General features: G+C 38.4%; 1 protein-coding gene across 4 annotated transcripts in view; it reads right to left on the reverse strand.

Annotated features, from left to right (window-relative positions):
• cfap20dc (CFAP20 domain containing) overlaps window positions 1–24,688 on the reverse strand; it is a 32,968-nt gene extending 8,280 nt beyond the window's left edge. The window contains exons 1-15 of one of the 4 annotated variants that reach the window (XR_005441470.1): window positions 24,464–24,688; window positions 24,216–24,305; window positions 23,218–23,311; window positions 23,050–23,122; window positions 20,945–21,059; window positions 20,656–20,803; window positions 20,058–20,204; window positions 16,275–16,453; window positions 16,075–16,183; window positions 14,207–14,329; window positions 13,980–14,108; window positions 12,244–12,566; window positions 3,529–3,870; window positions 1,941–2,050; window positions 1,539–1,630 (exon numbers count right to left, since the gene is read on the reverse strand). Coding sequence is in view for 3 of the 4 variants with exons in the window: in XM_038696973.1 (XP_038552901.1) it covers window positions 1,391–1,630; window positions 3,529–3,870; window positions 12,244–12,566; window positions 13,980–14,108; window positions 14,207–14,329; window positions 16,075–16,183; window positions 16,275–16,453; window positions 20,058–20,204; window positions 20,656–20,803; window positions 20,945–21,059; window positions 23,050–23,122; window positions 23,218–23,311; window positions 24,216–24,305; window positions 24,464–24,484 (2,133 nt within the window). In the remaining variant the exon portion in view is untranslated. Of the gene's footprint in view, window positions 1–1,390; window positions 1,631–1,940; window positions 2,051–2,092; window positions 2,337–3,528; window positions 3,871–12,243; window positions 12,567–13,979; window positions 14,109–14,206; window positions 14,330–16,074; window positions 16,184–16,274; window positions 16,454–20,057; window positions 20,205–20,655; window positions 20,804–20,944; window positions 21,060–23,049; window positions 23,123–23,217; window positions 23,312–24,215; window positions 24,306–24,463 lie in introns of those variants that run through there. The other 3 variants (XM_038696973.1, XM_038696974.1, XM_038696975.1) reach the window with 3 other exon arrangements.
• Between the last annotated feature and the right edge of the window lie 1,008 nt (window positions 24,689–25,696).

Below are 25,696 nucleotides of genomic sequence, written 5' to 3' on the forward strand. Positions count from 1 at the left end.
CATTGTAACTTACACATATTCAGTGTGATGGAAGAAACGGCCTCTTTTCAAGCCAAGAGGGGGTGAGTACCTCAGATCTGACATCTGTAGTTCTTACTACAGTCATGCGCCCACAGAGAGAATATGTATCAAATCCAGAACCACATACTGAGGTGTCTGAAATCTAGATCACACAATCTACAAGGTGATTCTTTTGTGTTCAACCTAGTGACCAAAGCAAAGCATATAATCGCCTGTGGGTTAAGTTACGTCTGGGCTTGTACAACAGCTTCAGCAGCAGAGACAGAAGCAGCAGCAGCATAGATAGCAACAGCAGGGCCACCCGAATCACAGCATCAAGGGATAAGAAGTGGCTTGTCAGTTCTGGTGGAGCCGGCCCTAGACACTGACTATTCCCTTCATAAAACCATTATCACAGACGCATATTACGGCCTTTTGAAGTTTTATTTGTTATGTTCCCAAAACTATATTTGTATTTGAAAAATCACTTTTATGGCTATCTTTATCTCTCTTGCTCTCTTTATTGGCGAGCATTTTCCCAGTATGCTGATGGTGGTGCTGTTGCCATATGTATTTAGAACTGTAAAGCACTGCAGCTGATTCTGAAAACATCACTTCAGGGTTTGATCAAGTCAGATGTAAATTCCATTTTGTCCCCGTGGAAAACTGTAAGGTCTAAAGATACATGTTTTTTTACTGGTGGCCACATCACTGTGTCCTCAAAAAGGAACCATGAGACGATAATCCCTGTGGTAATACTATTCATTGTGTGTGTTCTGCTTGAATGTCAGTATATTAATGGATACCTGCATGTACAGAATTGGTAGCAGGCCTATAACTCGAGCATCTGTAATGATTGTGTTCACTGGGGATCCTACAGTGGACCCGGTTGGGCCAGACAGGGCAGTGCTCTCCCGTCACAAGTGCAATGCGCTTATGCTAATGGACCATAGATCTAAATGACCTTCAATAGCCAAGAGCAAACTATACTATCTTTGAATTCTAAAAGACTTCTGGGGATAATTTCAAATGACCTAAATAATTTTTAGTCACTGGGGGAACTGTGGATATTCTGCCAGTGTACTTTTAAAAGCTCTAAGAGGCCAATTAATGTGTATCTATCTCCATAATCTTTTGTAATGCAGAAAACACGCTGGAGAAAGAGGTGCATTAGCACTTCATGGTGGCATAAGTTGGGGGTTTGAAATGGAAATTAGCAAGGGTGAGGATCAACCAGGGTCAAAAAAATTATTCCAGATGGGAGATAGAAAGAGGGATAACCTACTAATGGTTGTAAATAGTACATGATCTGCACATGAGCTGTGTTGCTTGTTAGTGAAGAATTGACAATAAAAGATCAAGAGTAGCACATATGTATGATAGCACAGACCATGGAGATGTGGGTCCAGGTTGAGGCGTCGTCGCTGCTCATGCTGATGCTGACATTACACTGGTGGATCTGAGATGCACTGAGGCCCGGGGCTCTACATTCATCTTCCTCCTGTTCCCTTTTTAGACTTGCCAGCATTTGAAGCTCCTCATCATCACCTCCATGCATTCGTAGACTGCTAAGCAGGCGTAAGTTGTAATCACTGGAATCAACAGGCTGCAGGGTTTTGTCTTCTTCTTCCTTTAAAACGAGCACCCATAAAACAGAAATTACTTAATTGGAAGCAATCCAAAATGACAATGCCTTGCTTTTAGTCAGTCAGAAATACTCACTGAATCCACATAGTTGATTCAGTGTTTTGTGTAACAATTAAAGCAGTGTGAATCTTAAAAACAGCAGACAATAGTCCCACACAGAGCCCGAGGCAGTGCTGGACATAATTCACTGTTTTGACCCTCTTAGGAAATGTCTATAGAGAGTGGATCTATTGATCTAAGAGAATACTATGCTGACTTGATTTGTGACAAAATGCTAGGAAGCCTGGTGTTACCCTGATGTTGAATCAATGGTAGTCAATAAACCAGGGCTGCAGGGAGAGAAACAAACTCCTTGTCATATTTCTCTGACAACCTTTCAGTCAAAGCCTTCACTGCATGCTGCCTGTTGGAGTAGGCATAAATCGACAGTTAGGAGCTGCACTGATAAAAGGATGCTGCGATATGTCTCTGCAGTGAATTGTGTAAATGCAGGAAGCAACAGCCAAGTGACAGATCTCCCTTCAGGCCTTGTTGCGATCGCTCCAGTTGTCTATCCTCTGATCCTGGTCTTTTTAACTGGAGTAGCAGCCAACCTCAATTTGTAACAGACCATAGTATGATCAGCATGGAATTACAAACCTTTTCATAAGTCCTCCTTAGCTGTTCACATCAACAGTGACCCTGCATTACTGTGGGCAAAGAGAGACAGCTAGACAGAAGAGCATCAGAGCTTTTAATGAGCTACACATCTACCAGAAGTCCTCCAGAACCCACTCTGCATACCCCAACTAAAGATGAATATCATTTAAATGGTAAATCTTCAGAATTGAGCCAAGGGAAGAAAAACATATTCACTATTTTTATTCTGGTGTGATCTCCACCAACTCCTGAAAAAAAATATCTGGATCTTTGGTCGAGTCTGCTAGATGATCAACTTCACCAGATAACATTGTCTGTCTGATGTTAAGTGTTTGGCAGATACTGTACATTGGATTTATCAAAGCTTTTTTTTGGTGGAAAACAGTTGCCTACAGGGATTCTTGAGAGTGGCTAAGACTCAAACTATAAAGTAAATATGCGGTCCATAAAACGAAAATATGTGCTTAAAGAAGCTTAAAGTTCTGTAGAGTTAAGTCTCCTTGATTTTAAAACTACGAGAACCCCCTTTTAAAACATCAACATTTTCCAAATGTTTTTAGTTTAAAGATTGTATCGTTTCACCAGGACATGAAACGCATACTAATCAGCATTGCAGTTCTTGTGACATAAACAACCTCGTCTAACACATGTATATCAAGTGTGCTTGGTCTTGCTAGTTTTCTCAACAATGAGGTAAATCTTAAAATCAAAAATCATTAATGATAAAAATGGATAAACTCAGCTTTCCATTGCAAATATAGGAGGTGTTTGTTGGGATGCCAAGCTTGCTTTTGTGGATAAGTGTGACATCTGTGTGATAAATAATGAGCATGTTTGCTTTGTGAGTGTTGACACAGTGAGAGGTTATCCAAATTGGCAATGTCTTTTGTGTCAATACAATGTTGCATCAAACATGGGCATATCACAATGGAGGTAATTAGGGGTGATGGCCAATAGACAGGTGTTCAGTTAATTATAGGCTGGAACTTCAAAATAATAGTCATCTGTACCCCTTTCTGAATTATAACATTTGACGGCATAATTCTTTTGTGGATTGGTTGCCCAGGGAATGCTGATGAAATTTAGCTATTTAGCTAACTCTGGGACAGTCAATAACTATCCATTGTGCCTGTTAAATAAACAAATAAAATAAAATAAATATGACTGTCTCTACATCACAAAAACAGCATAGCACTCTGGATGAGGCCTGGTGTTTGTAAAAGTTGTAGATATAAGCGGTACCTTGTGCTGTGTGGAGTCATCCAATTGGACTTGTTGCAAGAGTCTCCTAGACAGTGATACACTGATGTTCCCCTTCACAACCTGGTTCACTACCTCTGATCCACGTGGGCCACACTTGTGGTCCAGTCTGCTGGGTGTCGCACTGGGTGAGAGACAGCGTGTGGGCACAATCCCAGCTGTTTCAGCTATCCCACTGGAGGGAGACTGCATACTGGTGGCAGCTGGACTGAGCTCTTTTGGTGTTGTCTGGTCCATGTCCACAGTTGGATTGGGAGATCTGGGAGTGGCAGGGTTGGACTCAACACTAGTTCTTTGATGCTGGAATGTGGTGTAGCTGTTATCCTGAAAGGAATACAAGGACTAAGTGATGATTAATGATTAAAATTATTGTAAAACTCACTGTGGGAAGCATGATTAGTCATGACCTAAGAGTATATGGTGGACTGTTTCTTATGTTTCCAGTGTTAGCTCAATAACTCATGATAATGAGATGGCAAACAGTAACTTGGATTGACCAGGTGTTCATCAGTGAATTAGTTCAACATTCGGCCCCCACCAGTCAGGTTACATAACACACTGCACATAAAGACACCGAACATGGTTCTCTTCAACATTAAAGAAATACTCTACTGAAAACCAAAGTTTTGAATATCAAACATCCCTGTAGGCTTGAAAGTTACAGATGGCTGGATTCACAACAGTAACAATGGATTCCAATTGTGACCCACTTTCACAGCAAAAAAAAAACAAAACACCCATGGAACATTTCTTGCAGCAAAAACAACTTCTGTCACCGACACCACAGGCGAACCAATTCACCATCCTTAGAACCGCACCCCGACATAAGTGTAGTAGGTGCATACATAAAGACAGGCTAGCAGCACACAAAAGCCGGCCATGAAATGGAGACCGCAATTACAGAATACTTGCAGCCAGATTGCCAGCAAACCTTCATTTCTTAGGTTCATAATATAGACATTGTTTCTCATGAATTAAATAGCTTGAACCTTCCATCTCTCTCCCTCTCTCAATTTTTTCCTTCTGCTGTCTCTTTTTGAGGTGTTTTCTTTCATCTCTGAGCTTTGTTTTGGGTTGGAAGGTTATCATAAGCCCCATGAGGTTTTTAGCTCACCTGCTCCCTATGTTATTTGTTTTCTCTTTTATTTCTATACTTTATCATTTTCGAAAGTGTAAGCGAATAAACAATGAACAACATGGATTATTGAAATGTCTTATATGGGCAAGGCTGTGTGTGTGTGAGTTTGCAGTGTGTGAAAGCCAGCCTGTGTGTTTAGGACAAGCAGCAATGCGTTGTTTGGCTAGCATGTGAGTGTAAGTGAAAGCAGATTGCTAATCTCCTGCTCAACTCTACCACTCCTTCCGTTCAGATATTGCATTAAAATAACTGCATTTTCCCGGAAAATATAACAAATGTTGCACTGGTCTATTGTATCTCATACATGTCAAAATAGTTCATACACTGAAAGTTCATTGCTTTGTTTTGCTTTTAATATTTCTCTATGTTTAAGAACAAAAGTTAGCTCAAAAGAATTGCATGAACCTGATGCAACACCTTGAAAGATGATATTGCTCCAAGTTGAGAAATGAGCAACCTGCCATAAATGAATGAAAATCAAAATCAAGGCAGCTTGTGGCAGAGGGCTACTATAGTCTGATTTATCACTATAGCCATGGTGGCAGAAAATGCTCACTTAGCAGGCTTAAGCTTAAAGCTTTGCAAAGCTTAAGTGATATGTTAAAAACGGGTGTTCTACGTGAATGATCAGTTGATCTGTTTAAACCACCTTTGTCAGGCTGAGTGTTATGACCAGCACAGCCAAAAGTGGAGCTTGTAGAATTTCAGGCCTCCAATGTAGTCACAATGTCATTTCCATCACAGGCAAGCCTATTTTATATATACAACTTTTTTTTTTGGAAGTCAACATTCAAAACAGATAAACATTTTCCTTTCTTACACAGATCTTCAGACAATGACTTCCTGCTTTTTTACAATGCAGATATATTGCTGCTTGCTCTCCACTCTGCTTACATTCTTTTGATGATATTCTTTTTTATTTCTGCTAAAAAAGTTATTGACAGTGGCTCCTGGATATGTATAATTCGCTAGGACTTTAATTTCTGAAGGACACAGAGGGAACACACTAGTACTTCCGTACTACGCAAGCATGGCCTACAAACAACACAAGCCTTGTGCTGTGTCACTATACTAACCTACAGTGATTGGAAACCTGGGGTTAACTGACGCTGCTTAGCAGCAAGATGCTCCCCCTCTGATCCACTATTAGAAGTGAAAGTGGATGTGGATGGACTATGTGGGAGTACTACCACTTTACCATGGACTCAAAACAATGGACAACAAGAGAATGCTGACACACAGCTAACTAACACCAACAAGACAGAAAGACGAATAGTAGCCAGAGTCCAGCACAGCTGTGGACAGATACAAAAGGGAGTGTTTTCAACAAACCTCCCCAACAAGCAAGTGTAGAACTTGAGAACAGAATTGCACCTCTGCTGCAAGACCCTGGACCTCTGTCAGATGACCTGGATAACCACTGATCCCACAGCAGGGTAAGGTCTAAGAGTAATTCTGAAAGCAAAATAGTCCGTTACGATTGTGGTTGGCTTTGCTATTAAAGATGTAACAAGCATAAGCAGTAAGAACACTAAAATATATAGCTTTCCCAAGGATATGGTCTCTGACATAACAGAAATAATCTCACATATTCTGGCTATGAAAAACATTGTAGTGCACATAAAGGCCATTGTGAAACAGCAATCAGAGATACTGAAACAAGATATTACTGATGTACTGAACACAAGCAGCTCTCTGAATCTGAATCAACTGTTTTTTCCGGCTTTATTGCCAAAACACAGATTACGTTTGACAGATGTTCATTCATTGGAAAATTAAGAAAGGGTTTTTGGATTAAACAGCAGCGGCCCACAATCCATATGGCCCGATCAACTGGACCAGGTACCATGGCGTGTGTGGTGATCGCTCAGAGGAAAGATAGCCTGGAAAGGAGCAATGTTGGCCCAGCTTTGACTCAGGCTGCTACTAAAGGTCCAGTCTGGACAAAATGGGACTCAGGTTGGCCAAGCAATGGAAAACAGAGACTGTTGTGTCCTCATCTTCACAGAGACCTGACCCATTAACTTCCTGGATTAAGTGTGCAAGACTCCGGCAAGATGAGAGGAGGTGGACTCTGTGTTTTACATCGATCGCTTGGTGCACAAACGCAGTCAAGTTGTTTCTTAAATGTCAGACGTTTTATTGTTAAGATGAAATATTTTCATCTTGTTGCTGCTGTTTACCCTCTCCCCAGATGCAAATTATAAAATTGCGCTACGGAATGTCTGGGGTAAATACGCATATATATATAGCTTTTGGATATAAATATCTGTATATAGGCCTACTGTTTTATTTATATGTTACCATATTTTAATTTACACATAATTAAGTGCTTACTTCTGTGCAGCATGAAGGGACTACAAATTTCTTTTTGTTATACAACATGGTGCTGTATAATGACAAATAAACAACGTTGTACCTTGTACATTGAACGTTGAGGTGTTTATCAGTGGCCCACTACCACCAGTCAGAACAGGAGTCAAGAGATTCAGCAGATTGTTGGCTTTCAACTGCATGTAACCTGCTTTCAGCGCACTTTACTGAGAATTTTAACTTTTTCTGGGACCGCAGACATCTTTATAGAGCAGATGGAAGTTGCCTCAGCAATTCAGGCATAAAGCTGTTCATCTATTTTACTTCCTGCATCACCCATCTGCTCTGTCTGCCAAACAATGACAAGACATAACACAGCACAGCAGAAACCTTGAAGGAGAACCATTTCAGCCCTACCTGAAGAGAGTTTTAAAACATGAGGGACTTCAGAACCAAGAGGAAGAGTCTCCTGTGAGGACTAACTTCTTCACCCTCCTGAACCCTATTCAGTTATCTGACTGCACAGTGTTGAAGGCTGATTTTTACTGATAACTTCACTGAGCTGCTTCCTGTTATTTCAACAGAGTTTGAGAAAATCGAGTTATCTTTTTATAACTGACGATTTTCTCTTTGACATTAAAATTAATAATCCCAAAGACAAAAAGTAATTCTGTGGTCTATTTGAAACGTTTGATTTTTTGCAGCATGTGAAAGGGCCCACACACACAGTCAAGGGCACACATTGGATTTGGTTTTTCGCAAGGGTGTTGATGTTTTTAATACTGTTGTAGGGACAGTAATCTTCAGATTCAAAACAAAATCTTTAAAGAGAGGCTTTGTATTTCCAATGCCGACATAAATTAGGCTAGACAAGCCTTTTTCATCATTCTGGTGCCTTTCTTACCACTACTGAGAAGCTAACTAGCCCATGACTTCCTATCTCTCAATAAGTGTAATGACTTAGAATATTTTTTTATGTGTGTGTGTGTGTGAAACAAATGTAAATATGAGACTGGTCATGAATTCCACTATGTCAAACAATGGAATTAGAACACTGCTGCAACCACACAGAGAAACTATTAGGCTAGATTGTCAACAGTCAATGCTATCAGTACTAAACCTCTGGATAATGTAGTGAAGCATTATCAGGCCCCTGCTGTTTTGACACCATGCCAACCAGCTTTATCAAAAATGTTTTCATTTGCTTAGAAATGTATGTGCTGAAAATTGTCAATGACTCATTCCTATGAGGCATTTCCCGCAAATCCTGAAAACTGCAGTTGTTAAACCCCTTCAAAAGGAAAGCAACGGGATCCTTCAATATCAAATAACTAAATACCCATCTATAATCTTAACTTTATCCTGTAATATTCCCTTCATTATCTCACGGCCAGGGGCTATGTTGTTTCTACTGGTGACCATAAATCTGAGCAGATCATGACATGTGGAGTCCCCCAGGGTTTGATTCTTGGGCTGCTATTATTCAACCTGTACATGCTCCCTCTTGGTCAAATCATACATTACAATAACCTTGCTTATCACATCTACGCAGACGCCACTCAGATTTACTAGCTCTCTCACCAAATGACTTTGGTCCCTTTTTGTCTTTCCAAACAGACAACTTCAGCTCAGTCAGAATGCTGCTGCTGGAATTCTAAGAGAACTGAGCATTTCATTTCATCCATTATTCAAATCCCATTTTATTCTATTTTAATTAATTACATTTTGGTTTTGATTCCGTTTTGTTTTTGAATGTCATACCAATGCTTTTCTTTGCCTATGTAAATCACTTTGAGTTGTCTCTACTTTTGAAATGTGCTATATAAATAAAGCTGCCTTGCCTTGCTTCTACATAGAGCAGTAGAACCTCAACTTTTCACTAATTTTGGATGGCTTGGTGGTTGCCAATACCCATGTATGAAATGTTTCCTTTCTGCCATGTATTACCTGGAATGAATCTGTTAAGTTACATTTCTGTTACACCCAGTGCTCAATCTAAAAGTCTGTGCTGAAGAAACATAACATGTATATCTGACCAATTTGAATATCTATAGTAGCTTATCTGCAAAGCTGGACATTGTGTCTGAATCTTATTATTCCATGGTTTAATTTTCACATTTGGGCTACAATTGGTCAAATCTCAGAATATAAGTACATTTATATCAATCTACCAGAATGATATCAATATGTTTTTCTTTCTTCTGGTGTTATTTCTTAAGTCGTAAGAAAAAAGATTTGATACTGACTGTTTAAAAATTGTTTTACAGCAGGTTTCCTCTTCAGCAGGACATCAAGACAGATCACACCCAGTTGGACATAGGTAACATAGTTTATCATGAGCCATCACAGCTCGCTGATGTTTAAATGGTAACTTATCAAATGTGTTTCATGATGATTGAGTGCCCTTACATGTTGCTATACTGATTCTTTGTCATTATATGAATAACGCATACTGCATTTCCTGATTGGTGTCTGTATGGCATCTTAATTAATAAATTAAAACGAAACCACATTTGAAGTTATTATTTGTTGTTATTGTTAATTAACAATTATCCTGACGCCAATAAAAGTCATTTAAATCGCTTTACATCTGTGTCTTCTTCTACCCTGTCTTTGCAGGTGTATTGCTGAATATTTGGGCTCTTACCGCCCCCAGTTGATCAGTATAATAGTATCGAACCAATGGCAGATCAGTGGTGTTCGTCTTCATGCTCGCACACCAGATAAACAAATCAGGGACCAGCACAATGCGAAACATTTCCATAGCACTACTAAAACTCAAAAGCTCTATTGGGAACCTTTAAATTGACTTTCTCAGTTGATGTTTGTCATCTTTGTCCAATGGGAAGATGTTCTAACTATCCCACAGTATGTTTCCAGCATATCTGGGGCAATATGCAGTTTGCAGCTTTGTGCTCCACCAAGTATCGCCTTGCTCCATCAGCCATCATAAAAATATATCACAAAAAAACATTTCAGCATACTCTAGCCTGTTGAGTGTAGTTTATAAATGAAAAGGTTGTGCTTATCCAATACATAATCTTTGTGGATATCGGAAGGAATAGCCATTGTGTCCTCTTAGAAAAACTGTGTTTTTTTTGAATATTACAAAGTGAGGCTCTCTCACTTTCCCCTTTGAAAAGCAATCACTTCCAAAATGACCATCTCACAGAAAAGTTGCAGGTGGGAAACCTAAAACAAACATAAAACATAAAAATGCCCTTTTTTCTGCTGGCAGTTTCAAAATACAGTGCATTGCAATGGATCAAATTGCTTACTCTGCTCTCACAGAATTAAATTATATGCTTCTTTCTTCACCCTCTAACCCTAGTTCATACCAAGTGATGGCAGCTGATTTTAATGTGTTAAAGTGAAGACACCCCTCTCAGACACACTTTCAGTGTCATTGTAAAATGCTGTAATTACAATCGTTTTGTGCATCCTTTTCTCTCAACCTCAGTTGCTAACAATGGTCATTCCCTAAAAATTTGCATTGGTGGTTTTTACATGTGAAGATGGAGAGAGAAAACACTAACTATAAGCTATATATATATATATATATATATATATATATATATAGACATAGCAATACTAATGGCAACAGTGTCCCATCTAAACAAGCAATAGAAAAAAGCTACATACTTACAGTAGTTTCTCAATCACAGTCCAATGTTCAGAGATGCGTTGTCCTGGTAATAATATTCTACTAGTTAAAACCTTTGTTACTTTTGAAAGTGTTTTGATAGGCTCAATATTACAGCAGTGTTTGAAATCAGTGTTTGAAAAGGCTGTGTGATCATTCTCCTTTTAACATGTCACTCTCTCAGAACCTATGCGTCTGTGTGTGTGCCATACGATTTCTCCCCTCCTTGCCAAAATCTGCTACTTGTTTTGTTCTCTGTCTTTCTTTTTTTGTTTTTGTTTTGGACAGTAGTACCAGCAGACGCTGCTTATAATAAGCTAATATTAAACATTTTTTGGTTTGTAAGCCATGTAAAATGGCAGCCAAGGAAACTGAAAAGGTTCACACATTCGATAGAGGTGAAAATAGATATAAAACCATTCTCCAAACCAAAAAGTAACGCACAGTCTAAAGAAAAATGTCAGCTCAGGCTAGAGCTTTGTAGAAGACATACCATACCTGCACTTTTCAAAAGGTCACCATAAATATAATCAAATGTTTTCAAACAAAAACAGTTTTATAGTGTTTTTTTTAACTAAATCACCCTGGTTTGAGTACTATACATGCACATCAACTATGCACACAATGTCGATGGAAAATATTGTGTCTTGAAAGAAGCCCTGAGTTACTGATACCAAAAATAAAACATTTACAGTAAATGTACTGTTTTAGAGAGATTTTTCTCCTGCTTGACTCCATTATAGATTATCTGGAGATACACTGCTGACATAGTTGCACAGAGTCTATGATTAGTACATTATCCACATCACACAGAAATGCAGTCACAGGGTGTTAGCAATAAGTTATAAATACACTCTCAAACATCAAATTTGGCACATGCAGATCCCTGTTTTTCTATAGGTTTTGTGTTTTAGGGTGGATTTTGTCTTTGACATGATGCATAAATTGTATTAAAGCTAAACTAATCAGCTGCGCAACAAAATGAGGTTCTTAAGTCTGAATTATCAGACTTATTATAAAGTTTTAAATAAGTAAAAGCAATTAGCATTTCTTTGAAGATAGTCATCTTTATACTCATAGTTCAACAGTTTAATTTCCTTGCTCAGCATAAAGAAAACTACTATTCTTTATTTTAAGTCTCATAACCATTAATAAATTATCTGATGATAAATAGCCCCACTGACCCTTGAAGTTAAATTATACTCCATGCTGTGAAATGTGTAATATGAAATTACACTCCACTAAATATACTGTGTATTTTGACCCTTAATCAAATTTAAATTAAAGTTTTAAATGTAATCCAATTAAGCTAAATCAAATAAAACAGTGGGCACACTGTGATGTCTTATGATATACTGAATGTTTGCTGATGAACTGAGATTGAATTAGATCACACAAATCAGATTAAATCCCCAAAATGGACAAATCATATATTTGAAATCTGGTGTTCATACAATTAGTGTATGTTATGTAATACAAGTATGCTTATTTAAGGCAGATGGTATTTAGTGTCATATCTTATACATATCTTGTGTCAGAGCAGCATACCGTAAGATGCCCTTCAAATGCATGTGCATTAAAGTACAGTGTACAGCAGACATACCTCATCACTTTCACTGCCGATGAAGTCATCTTGAGGCTGGGCCTCATACCGCCTCCCACTTTTGCTCTGAACCTGATCGTCTCCCATCTCCATCTTCTCCTGGTCACCCTGGCCTTGACCTCTTTTGGGTGAGTGTGGCTGGGATGAGAAAGTGAAAACCTCCTCTTGCAGAGTGAGCTGGGGCTCAGACCCCTCATTACTCTCCCAGCTGCTCCAGACCTGCAGGTCACAAGACAAACCTGACCAGATCGTGCAAGAGAGAAACTCTGCTGGTGTGGGAGCAGCTCCTGAACTTTCCCTGGCAGGACTGCAGCTACACTCATCTAAAATAAAAGAGCATGGAACAAAATAAGAACAAGACAGTTTTAACTTGAGCAGGAGTAAATTCTCTCTTTGAAACATATCTTGCTGCACATGAATGTTTTAAAATAATTAGAGTGTGCATTGTATAATACATGAATGAAGTCTTTCAGAATACACATGAAGGACTTAACCGCAATGACTGAGTAGACAATAATGATAGGAATTGAATTACATTGAGTAATAAATTGAATGTGGCTAATGTCATTCTCAAGGTTATTTTAATAAATGCACATAAAAAATTGTAATAATTAAATGCAAAATTGTTATGAATTCCACTGCTTGCAGAAATAGAACATTCATTTCTCTCCATTTTTGTATGTTTTGTTAATAGCTTTGCTAACCTTAACGAGAATGTAACAATATAAACAACATAATCAGTAGTAGGAACACTGGTTTGCTGCAAAATTGTCACTCATGAAATGACAGCTCTGTCCAGACATCGTTAGCTTTAGTCTTTTGATTTTCTGCTTTTGTTAAAGTAGAAATCTTACAGCAGCGTTACAATATCTGACACTTTTTTTCCTGAATATACATCCATGGGGTAAAATCTTTATCAACCTTGAGTGAAAGTTGCAACCATTCTTGTGTGCATGCAAGGAACACTGATTCCCTAAACTCCGCGATATGCCTGAGATCAAAGAAAAGGCACCTCTATCTGAATGAGAGAGCACATTTGAACCTCTCGACAGTATAATCACTTTCTCTAATTGCCCACTGTGTGGCAAACCCTGGGCCCAGGAGATGTCCCTCTGACTTTTATTTAATGTGCCACATTACCATTAATGAACTAACTACTTTCCATCTGTGGGCAGGGCTGCAGCAAAGGAGCTTACTGCTGTGGAGAAACATCCATAAATGAGCTTTCAGAGTATGTGCACTCATTTTGTGAGGACAATACTGGTGTAGGTCTGTATGCGTGTGTGTGTGTGTGTGTGTGTGTGTGTGTGTGTGTGTGTGTGTGTGTGTGTGGTGGTGGGGGGGGGGTGCAGATTCAGTGGGTTGGAGAGTGGGTACTACAGAAATCCTGCAAATGGTCTTGAGGTGGGTTATGCAAAATGAGAAAAGGGGAACAAAAGTGATAGTGTATGCAGCATAGAATGAGGCTCATTAAAATTCATGCAAGTGATCTAATTTATGAATTAGAAGAGGAGTAGGAATAGGTATTTTCTCAAGTATAAAGGAGCTACTTAGTAAAATCAGTCATTCAAAGTAGACCGTCATATCATTCAACATGCATATTATTCTCTTGTGTCCCATCCCCCGTTGTCTTTTTACACTTTTCTAACCATCACTCAGTCTGAAAGTGCATGTCTCCCTGCTGCTGCTTCCTGCTGTCCTGCTCCCCGTCTATTCACAGCAGATGTGAGCCTCACCTGCTGCTAGGCGCTTTGTGTTTTCTGTTCGAGGTTGTTGCCTGCTTTCCTGCCTGCTGGACGGAGGAGTGCACATCTCCCTGCTTTTACTTCTCTTTCTGTGGCCACCAGGTACAGCATCTGGAGGCACTGTTCACCAGAATTTAACACCTTTACCATACATTCACCAAACCATGCTCTATATTCCCATGTAGACATACACACAGAATCTAAGATGCAGTGCTTACCTGACGATGCTAGCCTCTCTCTTCCAGCACTGTAGACCTGTAGCTTCTTAGATCCCTGCTTGTCAAACACTCTGTCTTTTGGGGGATGTGGCTGTAAACTGCCAGGTGTACCTACATTCATTACTTTCAACATTAGAAAAGCTTTATAACACAAAACAACTGTGTCAACAACAATATAACTAAAGCTTACCATCTTTGAACTGATTATGCACCGTGAAAATCCCTATTAATGAAGGCATTTCAGTAACTGAGCTTCTTTCATTCATTCAGTGCAGAGATAATACACATCCAGCTACATTATGTTCAGCTGAATTAAGGAATTATAATCATCCGTTTTTGCATTCAGTCATGCTGGAAGGATGGCGTATTACCAACTATAAAAGCTGTTATTAGGTGCTTTGGAGAACATGCTCTGTAAGAGCTGGACCCTTGTTTTGTTGGTTCATGTGTAATGCTTTTACCGATGCACTTAGAAGAATAATTGTGTGCACTCTTAAGGCCAAGAAGAATTTAATAAGAGGAATACAGTACAGTGTGCACTTTTAAAACAGCGACTACACTTTAAGTTACACAGCTATGAGCCTGCTCTGCATCGGTGCGCATTATATTCACATGCAAGATTTTCGTCTGTGAGGATTCTCTGTCATCCAGGACATAAGCTATTTAGAGGTAAAGTCAAAGGCAACTAGACTCACTAGCAAAACTTCTAGCTCATCATTCACTAACTGAAGTCAAAGTCAGTGTTGTTAAAAAATATCTATTTTATTTTGACACTGTTTTTATATCAATGTCTATGTCACAAAAGCACACCTTTAATAGATCCATTAAAGTTTAATAACTAACATATTAAAGTTCATGTGACATGGTCATGAATTGTGTACCAACAAGATCATGGTGAAACAACTTCAAAAACCCTACACTGCATACTCTTGATTTGCTTTGTTGGCAAATGAGAAAAAAGTGGCATTCAAGCTCTGTACTCAAAAAACAACATGTTCTGAGTTATGAACTACAGAGGGTTTGATCAGTGGTGAAATTAGTGTCTCCCTAATAATCAGTTATGATTGCTGAGCAGTAGGCTTCGTTGTTTCCCAATAACATTTTCAAGCTACTGGAACCTGTATTTCTCTGGAAATTTCCCAAAACCTAGCAGCTATATTTCTGTGCTGGGTCCAGCTTGTTTTTAGTTCATTTTCTGCTCCTTATTCCCACCAATAAGTCACTTAGTATCCACCAACTTACTCTCTTTGCCATATATATGTCTCACTGCTGCTCCCTTCTCAGCTTTGTTTGCATTCACTGGTTGCTTGCCTATTATTGACCCTGCTTTTGTGCAAAGACCTTGTAAACGGCCTTTTAACTGCTCTACCTCTACATCGTGATTCTGGGTCCACATTACTACTTAGCCTTTAAATTTAACAATTTATTCCTTTTTTTCCACACATAGCTGCTGCCATTTTAGCTTATTCTTATTGGGTCCAGGATGAGTCGCAGCTACCGTATTTTGCCAGATAACCACAAGATGGCTGGCATGGCAAGCCCATGCTCCACAAACAACAATTTGGACTCAGATATGTGCAGTACCCTGTACAAAAATACCCAAACAACACCCAACTTTGGCAAAAACCTTCCTATCCAGCCTTTCATCATTGAATTTAAGTGGTTAATAAACTGAAGCTCATCATGTAAGTAAATCACTTTACAAAGAAACAAAGAGGTGAATGAAACGTGAAAGTGACACGGGTGATTCTAGGATCAGATGGTCTAAAATCACCCCTGGAAAGTGATTTGGTGATACAGCTGGATGAGCAGGGTGTGTTTAGGTATAGAAAGCATGCAGGATAAACAACACTCTAATTCAAATTTACCCTCAAGAACAACATAGGAAGACTCTCCATGTGATAAACTCTCATTGAAGTTGGCAATGCTCTGACTTTCTGCAGTGACTTTTTGGTTCCTCCTACTGGATGGCGATCCCTGCAGGGCACAGCAAAAGAAGAAAAACACATTTCAAAGACAACATGTTCTATTTTGTACTTACATTAATGTATGAGTTTCATGCATTTACCATATTTGAGAAAGATTGTAAAAGTACACTTCCATCCACTCCGTCTGAGGCTGCACTGCTTTTTCTTCCAGTTTGAGGGGGTGGCCCTGAAACCCTGGAGCCTGCGGCTGTATGCAAAACACCCTGGGGCCTGCTTCTTCGATAACTTGTTGATCTGGCAGTGGCAGTTTGATCAGGAACTGCAAAAAAAATCCCATTATTCATTAATGGAAATGTGGATGTTTAATGTTTGAATAAGATTTTTCTTTAAGAATTACCTTACATCTTAGAATGATACATCATAAGTGGTGCTGCAAATTTTAACCAATTTCCTTAATCTGCTGTCAGTCTTGTTAATGATCAAGTAGCCACTGTAACTTCTGAAGGATACGTTTCAGATTTAGAGTTACATAGTTCACACAGATGAAAAATGAATGCTTGAAGCCAGTTCAGTGAGAAGCTGCCTTCAAACTTGCCACAAAGTTTTTCAAAGTCACTATGAATATATGTCTTTTTTATACACTGGAGTATGTTTTTGAGAAAGCATGACACTGCATTGCAAACATAACCAATCACTCTACTTCTACTACTATAAACTTGTGTTTATGTCAAGTTTTCCACATTAGTCTATTTTGAATTAGCGGCTATGATGGTTGAATATAAATTAGACTCCACTGCTGAACTGATTGAGCTGATGTTTTTCTTCAATCTATCAATCTGTTCCAATTACCGCCCCGCACTTGTATGCCTTTTTCTTCCATGTCTGTCCAGGCTCAATTAATAAATGTAGTGTATTTTTTGGCTAAATGGAAGTTGTCACTATATTTATGATTCATATATATGATTTAAGTGATTTTTAAGGCAAGGCATAAAAACATTTAATTTCAATAAAAAGAGTTAAATAGAAAATTAAAAAAGATAAAAGGATATTAATCAAAAGCCTCACATTTGATTTAATAACATTTGATTTTTTTTTTCATAAAAAGGCAGCGGCAAAAAAAAGTCTTCAGCCTTGAGTTAAAGGAACTGAGAGTTTCAGCAGACCTGCAGTTTTCTGGGAGTTTGTTCCAGATAGATGGTGCATAAAAAATAAATGCTGCTTCTCCATGTTTATTTTGAAGATTTGGTAACAGAAGATCAGAAATGTATGTTGGCCCTAAACCATTCAGCGTTATACAAAACAACAGTATTTTATAATTAATTCTTTGACCGAAAGGAAACCAGTGTAAAGACCTCAGAACTGGAGAGATGTGATTGATTTTTCAGGGACACCTGTAAAGACACGGTTGCAGTAGTCGCGTCGACTGAAGATAAATGCATGGACAAGTTTTTCTAAATCCTGCTGAGACATAAGTCCTTTAATTGTTCACAGTCATGTGGTTCTGATGACGCTCGAAATTCAGAATGAGGCAGGCAGTGAAAGGCTGAACAAGGGAGATGGAAGAGAGCCTGTACAGTGCTAATTATTGATTACCCAGTCAACTTCTGTGTGAAATCTGGAATCACCCAATTCATTCTTAAATTATGGCTAAAAACCTATTTTGATCTTTGACCATGGAGTCAAAAGTGTCACCTATTCAATGTACAACCAACATGGTGTAATATGGTCACAGCTTCTTCCAGGTATTCCTGAGATACTGTGTTCACGAGACTGGGACAGATGGCCAACCAGAAAACATAATTCCTCTGGCCATTATTATGGAGGCATAATAATGGGCTGTAGTGGGAGTTGTGATAGGACCATGACCTGACCCTGATGTATCTGTACCAGGGCTCATTAGGATCACCGGCGCTGATGCTGACAGCAAAACACACATTCTGTCTGATCCCCATCTGAGCAGAGAGCAGACACTTTCCATTCCACAAAACACACAGGATCGTCAAGATAATATAGACCGAGCTGAGTTGGATGTACTGAGAGTGAAGAAAAAGAAGAAGTCGCACTCCTTTGATGCGGCAAAAATACTCAGAAAATGACCCAGCTTTAGGGGTGAGTACAGTTCAGTGTATTTTAAATCCGCAGAAGCCCATGAAAGAATGTGGTAACAATAAGGAACAGAATGAGACATAGGATAGCTGATAGACTCAAAAATATTTAGATTTTCATCTATGAAAATTCATTGACCTTGAAAAAAACTGAATGTCTCTGGTGTATGAGATAATCATGGTTTGTTTGTTGACAAGCTTACTTTTAACAGTTTCTGACAGATTGGATTCTGAAGCAAAAAATATTCACCAAGTAACTTTGTCACAGTTAAATTGTATGCCTACTTTAATAGCAATCGTTTTAATTATGATTAGGAATGTTATGCTAATAATGCAGATGCTAATTATGAAAAGCTATTTCTTGTGTGGTTACTGCTCTCTTCTATGGGCATTGCCGGTTGACTCAACATGACTTAGACAGCTGTCAGAACAAATAAATAAGCGCTGATAAAAAAGGCCACAGAGGCGGCAGAACTGGATTACTGGTGCATGTCTTTTTATATGAGGAGATAATTGCAGCTCTCTGAGAACAGGTGAGGTGCAAATGAACACCAAAATGAGGACCACAGGAATTTCATGTGAGGAAAACAAATCGATTATCATCACAGTCTTTTCATAGAAAACAATTTCTCTATGTGCAACCATTTCTGCATCATGATTTTGCATATTAACAGTCTCATCGGTAGATCATGGCTGGTTGTAGATGTATAAATTCATACTCAGAACATCAAATAAGTGAATATATATATATATATATATATATATATATATATACACACACACACATACACACAGACACAGACACACACACACTCACACACATCTCAATCCCAAACATAAAGGTGCTGCTTTAATAGCCCCCACTTTTCTTGGAAGGCTTTCAACGACATTTGGAACCTGGCAGCTGTGATTGGCTCCCATTCAGCCCCAAGAGCATTTTTGACATAGGGCATTAATTTTGGCGATAAGGCCTGGCTTTCATTTGGCGTTCCAATTCACCTCAACGGTGTTGGATGGAGTTTGCGCAGGAGAGTTAATTTCTTCCACACCAACCTTGGAAAAACATTTATTTACCATTTCTTGACCTGGCTTTGGGTGTGGGATCATTTTCATGTTGAAACATGAAATCAGCATTCCCCAAACTGTTGCCACAATAGTTTGTCTAAAACACCATAGTGTGCTGTAGCATTAGGATTACCCTAATAAGTAAAAGTCCTGCATTCAAAAATATATGCAAGTAAAGGTACATAAGATCAAAATATACTCAAAGACCTCATTAAGCAGAATTGCCTATTACAGAATCATATTCTATCGTTGGATTATAACTATTGGTGTCTATTAGGTGTGGCCAACTGTAACTACTTTATATACTGATGAGTAGCTTAAGCTATAATACACTGAACAAAAACACTTTTGTTTTTGTCCCCATTCATCATGAGCTGAACTCAAAGATCTAAGACTTTCTCTATGTACACAAAAGGCCTATTGCTCTCAAATATTGTTCACAAATCTGTCAAAATCTGTGTTGGTGAGCACACATAATCTATCCACCTCACAGGTGTGGCATATCAAGATGCTGATCAGACAGCATGGGTATTGCACAGGTGTACCTTCGGCTGGCCACAATAAAAGGCCACACGAAAATGTCCAGTGCCATCACACAGCACAATGCAACAGATGTCGCTAGTTTTGAGAGAGCGTGCAAAACGTTTGACTTTAGACAAAATTTAGAAGTACAGTACTTGAGTAAATGTACTTAGTTACTCTTCACCACTGTTTATTGATCAATTTACAATCCTGTGATTTGCTCCCACCTACCACAGTCAGAGCTCAACAGTCCAGCCCTCATGTCTGCCTTCTGCAAATGCTCCATGTTCAACACCTGAGTGACGTGGCTGACATCCGGCAGGAATTGGCAACTGCGAGGGATCAAGTCCGTGAGACCAGCTCCACAGAGAAACATATCTAGATTAACAGGAGAATAATTTCAGATTTATCCTGAGCATAGAATAAACCAAAACACATTATCATGACCATCACGCAACAAAGATAACACTTTGATCAATAGAAAAACACAAAATGACAAGCTGTCTTTACTGGCAAGTAGTGTAGGTATGCACAGAGTGGCCAGCACTGGGTGCAGCTGTTGGCACTGCTCAGCCATAACTGAGTTAAACAAAAAACACCACTGAGCTCTCAGCCAACTGCCACAGAAAACAGCCAACTGTTTCTCTCTCTCTCTCTGTCTCTCTCTCCGCACACGTACACAGTATTTCATATAAACTCCACTCACTTGCTTCAATGACAAATGCTTAGCTGTTGTATGTCTTAAAAAGCCACTCATGGCAGGGACATTAAGGTAAGCTGATAAAACCTTTTTTGACATTAATTATTTAGGCTTGGCAAACTCCACTACCATCATCTGATGTTCCTGTAGGCTCGGTTTTCATGGTGAAGATTCTGCGGACTTTACAGGTAGCGAACAAAGTGATGCCATCCAGCTTCAAAAATCCCTTGAACAGTTCACCGGTGAATGATACAAGGTCGATGCACAAAGTAGACCACTGAGACAATACAAACAATGATTTTGTAGTTACAGGATGCCTCAGAGACACTCTCAATAAGATGTGAATGCCAAGCATGACAAAGCACATAGCTGAAAGCAAATGCTGAAAGAATATGTCAAGGATGAGTTAGTTACTCACAATATTGCGTTTCAATCTTACAAAAGGTATCTTTGCATGCAAAAGTGTGGAAGACAATTCTTTATGCACTGTTGATAAGTGAAGTCTTCTTTTCAGGTTCTCTGAATCAGTTATCCTGCGAATAGTAGAAAACAGAACATAAATTATCACCGGCATCGATGGTGTCACTAAAAAGTTCTGACCAGAGAAAACCACAAGCTTTATTGGACTCTAGGGTAAGCTCTTAAATGTGTTTTCACTTTAATCTAGTGCCGTGAAAGCAGCTGTCATGACGTACTCTAATGGAAGAACAACAAGGCAACAATATTTCCCTAGATTTTCTTAAAATGATGTAGTGTGTGAGTAAATAAGTAGTTAAGTAACTTTATAGTAAGAACCACTGACAGTCTGTCTTCCTAATGCAATGCACTTGGCCGTTGTCTGAAAATTTGCACAACGTGGTTAAAAATCCTGGCGTTTTCTTGGACACGTCATTGAATTTTAACATTTTAGACTCTATTTATCTCATAACATCCTGGAAACAGTTACCCATGTTTTATCACCCCTAGGTTTGACTGTAATTTCCTGTATATGGGGTTGACCCAGTCCACCTTTTCTGGGCTCCAACTGGTTCAAAATGCAGCTAATAGGCTTTTAAATGGAACAAAGAAAAGACATCACTCCTGCTCTGGCTCACTTGCGTTGGTTACCGGTAACTACAGAATTGATTTTACAATCGTATATATGTTTTTAAAACCTTAAATGGATTACAATACATCACTGATCTGCTTATTCCACATTCTGCCCACAAGACTCTAAGGTCAACCTCACAACAACTCCTCTCAGACCCTCACTCAAGACTCAAAACCAAAGGTGACAGGTCTTTTTTGTTGCTGCTTCCAGGCTCTGGAATAGCCTCATTAAGTCCTGTTCCAACACTCACCATTTTAAATCAAATTTAAAGAGCCACTTTTTCTCTTGCTTTTAGTGCAGTCTGAGGTTGCCCCATGGTCACAGTCAACATATTTCTAACGTCCTCTTACGGCATTTTTAATCTGTTGTTGGTTTTATTCAATTTCTCCTAACTGCCTATTTTATTACTTTGATTCAGATTATTCGTTCTGAGTTCTACTCCATTTCTGTTTTGCCTTCTCTGTATTATATGTATTTTTGTATTATTGTATTAAATTATGTAGTATTGCCTTTTACATATTATTCTTTGAATCACGTATACCTGAATAGGGCACATCTAGCCCATCTGCCTCACTTGGAAAGCACTTTGGGTCAACTCCTGTTATCTTTAAATGTGCTATATAAATAAAAGTCACTTGACTAGTTTTGTTTTCTGCAGTATATGGTTCCCATGACTTAACAAAATCTAAACAGCAGAACTAATACTGCATATCACAGTCTGCGTCTGTAATAAATAGAATTTTAACATAAAGTAATTTCACACATAAATAGTTTTGAGCACAAAAAAGACCCCATACAGACTATAAATATAGACTTCTGTTCTTGATTGCACAAACTGTGTTTTATTGATCATAAGAACACTGGTAACTCACTGTATTGTGTTGTACCACAAATTGCCTCTCAAAGGACATTAAGTTTTTAAGACTAAGAATCAATAAACATCCACACATTATAATATGTTTTATTATTTGGCTTTGTATATAACCTGGTAGAATTTACTGTGGCTGCCAAGATAAAACCCTTCTTTGTAGCAAGTAGTTTAACAATATCTTAATCACAATCGACAAATACATAAATAAAAGTCATTGCTAATATGATGCATTCAATTTTTCAGGTGGCTCAAGGGGTTTTCCTAATAGATGTAAACATTCTGTCTTTTATTAATTATGTCAGTGGTCTGAGAGGAATTCACTGTTATTAAATTATTATTTTGTACATTTTAATATTAAGTATTCTCTTATGTAAGAAAAATGTTAATTTACTTTATTAAGCATTATTGTGGCAACCATAACAGTAATAAAAGTCAATTATCAGCCATAGAGTTAAAGATTTAATGAGATGTACAAGAGGCACGCTCTCACAAATGTCAATAAAAGTGAGTTGCCATGTATGAAGTATAAGAAAGTATAAAAATTACTAACTGCTGTACTTACACAAGCTCAATGGAGAAATCTTTGCTCTGAGGAATATTCACTTGTAGGACCAAGAATCTTTGGAGAAGCCCGACTAAGAAACAAATAGGCAAAGAAGTGAATTACTATTAACATGTAAGGATAACAAAGTACTATTTACAAATGGGTCCAAGTATGGTAGTGACTTACGAGATACTTTCCCATTCTCTGGAATTTGCATCTTGACTGTCTGGCTGCTACCCTCCAGACAGTAAACAAATCCTTTGACTTCTTTATCATACTCCTGAGGGAAGAAATAATACAGAAGAGGTCCTTGCTAGTATATCCAGTGTTGTGTAGCTGTGGTGCGACTGCTCACAGTCACTGCAAATGTCTTCACACTTTGTCTGAACAAACTGTAAATAAGTTATATGTCAAGAACAGCTCTATTATGACATAAAACAGCAAGAGCTGCGAAAATGTATAGTTTGGGTAGCAGCATTCCTAGCATCTACTTAAATTATCAAAATTTGAGTTTGTATTTTCCCACATTTTGACAGTTTGTAAGTAATATCTCAGTTTGTATACTGTAAGTTACTAGCATCCCAAATGTTTAGGACTCAATCTATACATCTCATGTAAGGATGTGTCCATGACTCATGGGAACTTACACATACATACACATTTTTCATGCACTGTTTTACTCAATGGTAACTGTATAATGTTTATTCGATTGCATTTTGGATTATGTTTGTTACTGTCTACGCATGTTGTGCAATAAGTAAGCTATCTGGGTTGTGTAATATCTAATTTATGCCATGTAGACTATATGGGCTGTGCAATATTTAATGTGGGCAATGCAAGCTGTATGGGTTGTGCGTGTTCGATTACCTTAAGAAGTGGTGGCCGTGGTGAGAAGGTGTAACTTTAAATGCGTAAATAGGTACCTGTCTTATGTATGAGAGCATGAGAGTGTTGAAAGATACCTATTTTATTGTTATTTTGTGATGTTTTTGCAAAGCTGCAGAACGGACAGAGGATCCAAAACAAATTTCCTTCGGGGGTGCGGGGGGGAGACCTTGTGTGCTAGTTTGACTTTGAGGAAATGTTCAGCAGTATAATATAGTTACACGTGAGTGTATGTAAAGCGAGCGTGTTCAATCACCTTAAGAATAGGCTTTGGTAAGATAGCAGCTCGGAAAAATCACCTTATGTATGGCTGACGGCCCTCCACATAGTTTCCATCTTGCTGCAGGGTCTTTCCCCTGTCCACTGAAAATCTCGACCACAGCTCCACCCTGCGGGAAACAGGCTTTTTAGTTTTTGACTATTAGCCTGCAGCTAATGTTACATCAGGCTAAAGCTATTAGCCTAAAAAACAGAATAACGTGAAGGAGCATGGCTTTTTAAAGAACAGGATGCCTAACTCGGGTTAGTTGGGTTAAAATAAACTTACCTGATAATTATTCTTGAACATTTTACCTCACGTCACGTCAACGTTTGGAAAAAACAAATATTTTACATGCGGTGTTAATGCGGATAAATAGTGTTTTAAGTTAAGCGTTACACTGGAAAGCAGCGCATCTTATCCTTTAGAGTTTAGAACAAGCCGAAACTGTTGGACACCACTTCAGCTAACTCAAGTATGTCTACGTCTCCATTGGTTACCTGACGCTTCCGCAGTAACCGGTGACGTCGGCTAACGTTCACCTAGTGTGTGATGTTCTTATCGCGTCCGGATTTGCCGAGGCACACATCTCCTCGACCTGTCCTGTCGGAAAATCCTTCAAATGAACACAGTTCTGAAATTTACTTTCCCTGCATCAAAATGTTGTGAGAAAATAAATTAGAAAGCCCATTTTGGAGGCGTCCCAGTGAGATGGGGCATCTGTTCAATTTAAAGCAGTAAGGCATTGTGAAATAAACATGATTAAATGACCGTGACATTTTGAAAGAATACATTTTTTAAAAACCTTTTTATTATTTTATATTTGATTTAATTCCAGTGTTTTCTATTTATATACTTTTCAAAGACTGCTTTTATTTCACTGGACTCCTCAAGAACAAAACAATAATTTATCATACCAAACAATCACTATAGGGTTCATAGAGTGTGGGATGGGATGTTTTAATAACTATCATACCTAAAGATGTTGCTAAACAAAACAGTTAAAAATAGGCCTGTATTAAAGTTGTATCTTCTCTTGAAATGCAAAAATCCATTATTGTGTCATTGTCACTTGCTTTGTTTATCCTGGCAGCAAGGCTATTATGAGATCAAAAAGATGTCTTTTTAATTAGCTACTGAGGGAGACTACATCCGGAAGTACAACTGTATGGCTTACAGCTTATTAACATGTTTTGCATGTATCTGACTTCAAACACGCGGTGGTCTCAGTTATTTATGGATATAGAACAAAAGACACGACAAAAATGAAATCTGTCCAGTCACACATATACAGAATACAGTGATTTTCATTGTTCTTGAACAAACCCCTCAACAAAGTTTAATATCACTGTCCCCATTTTCATTGCCATGGATTTTTTTGTGTTCAAGCTCATTGTAGTGATAAAAAAGGCTAAAAAAAAAAAAATAAAGCATTTATGTCCTTTCAGAATGAATGGTTTGAATGCATTAAAGAAAAAAGAAATTGCAGGAGTAAGGATGCCAGATCTTCCATATCCATGC

Source organism: Micropterus salmoides, unplaced genomic scaffold (assembly GCF_014851395.1).
Source record: "Micropterus salmoides isolate LMB-PRFRI ecotype aquatic unplaced genomic scaffold, ASM1485139v1 Ms_hic_scaffold_4, whole genome shotgun sequence".
Lineage (NCBI taxonomy): Eukaryota > Metazoa > Chordata > Actinopteri > Centrarchiformes > Centrarchidae > Micropterus > Micropterus salmoides.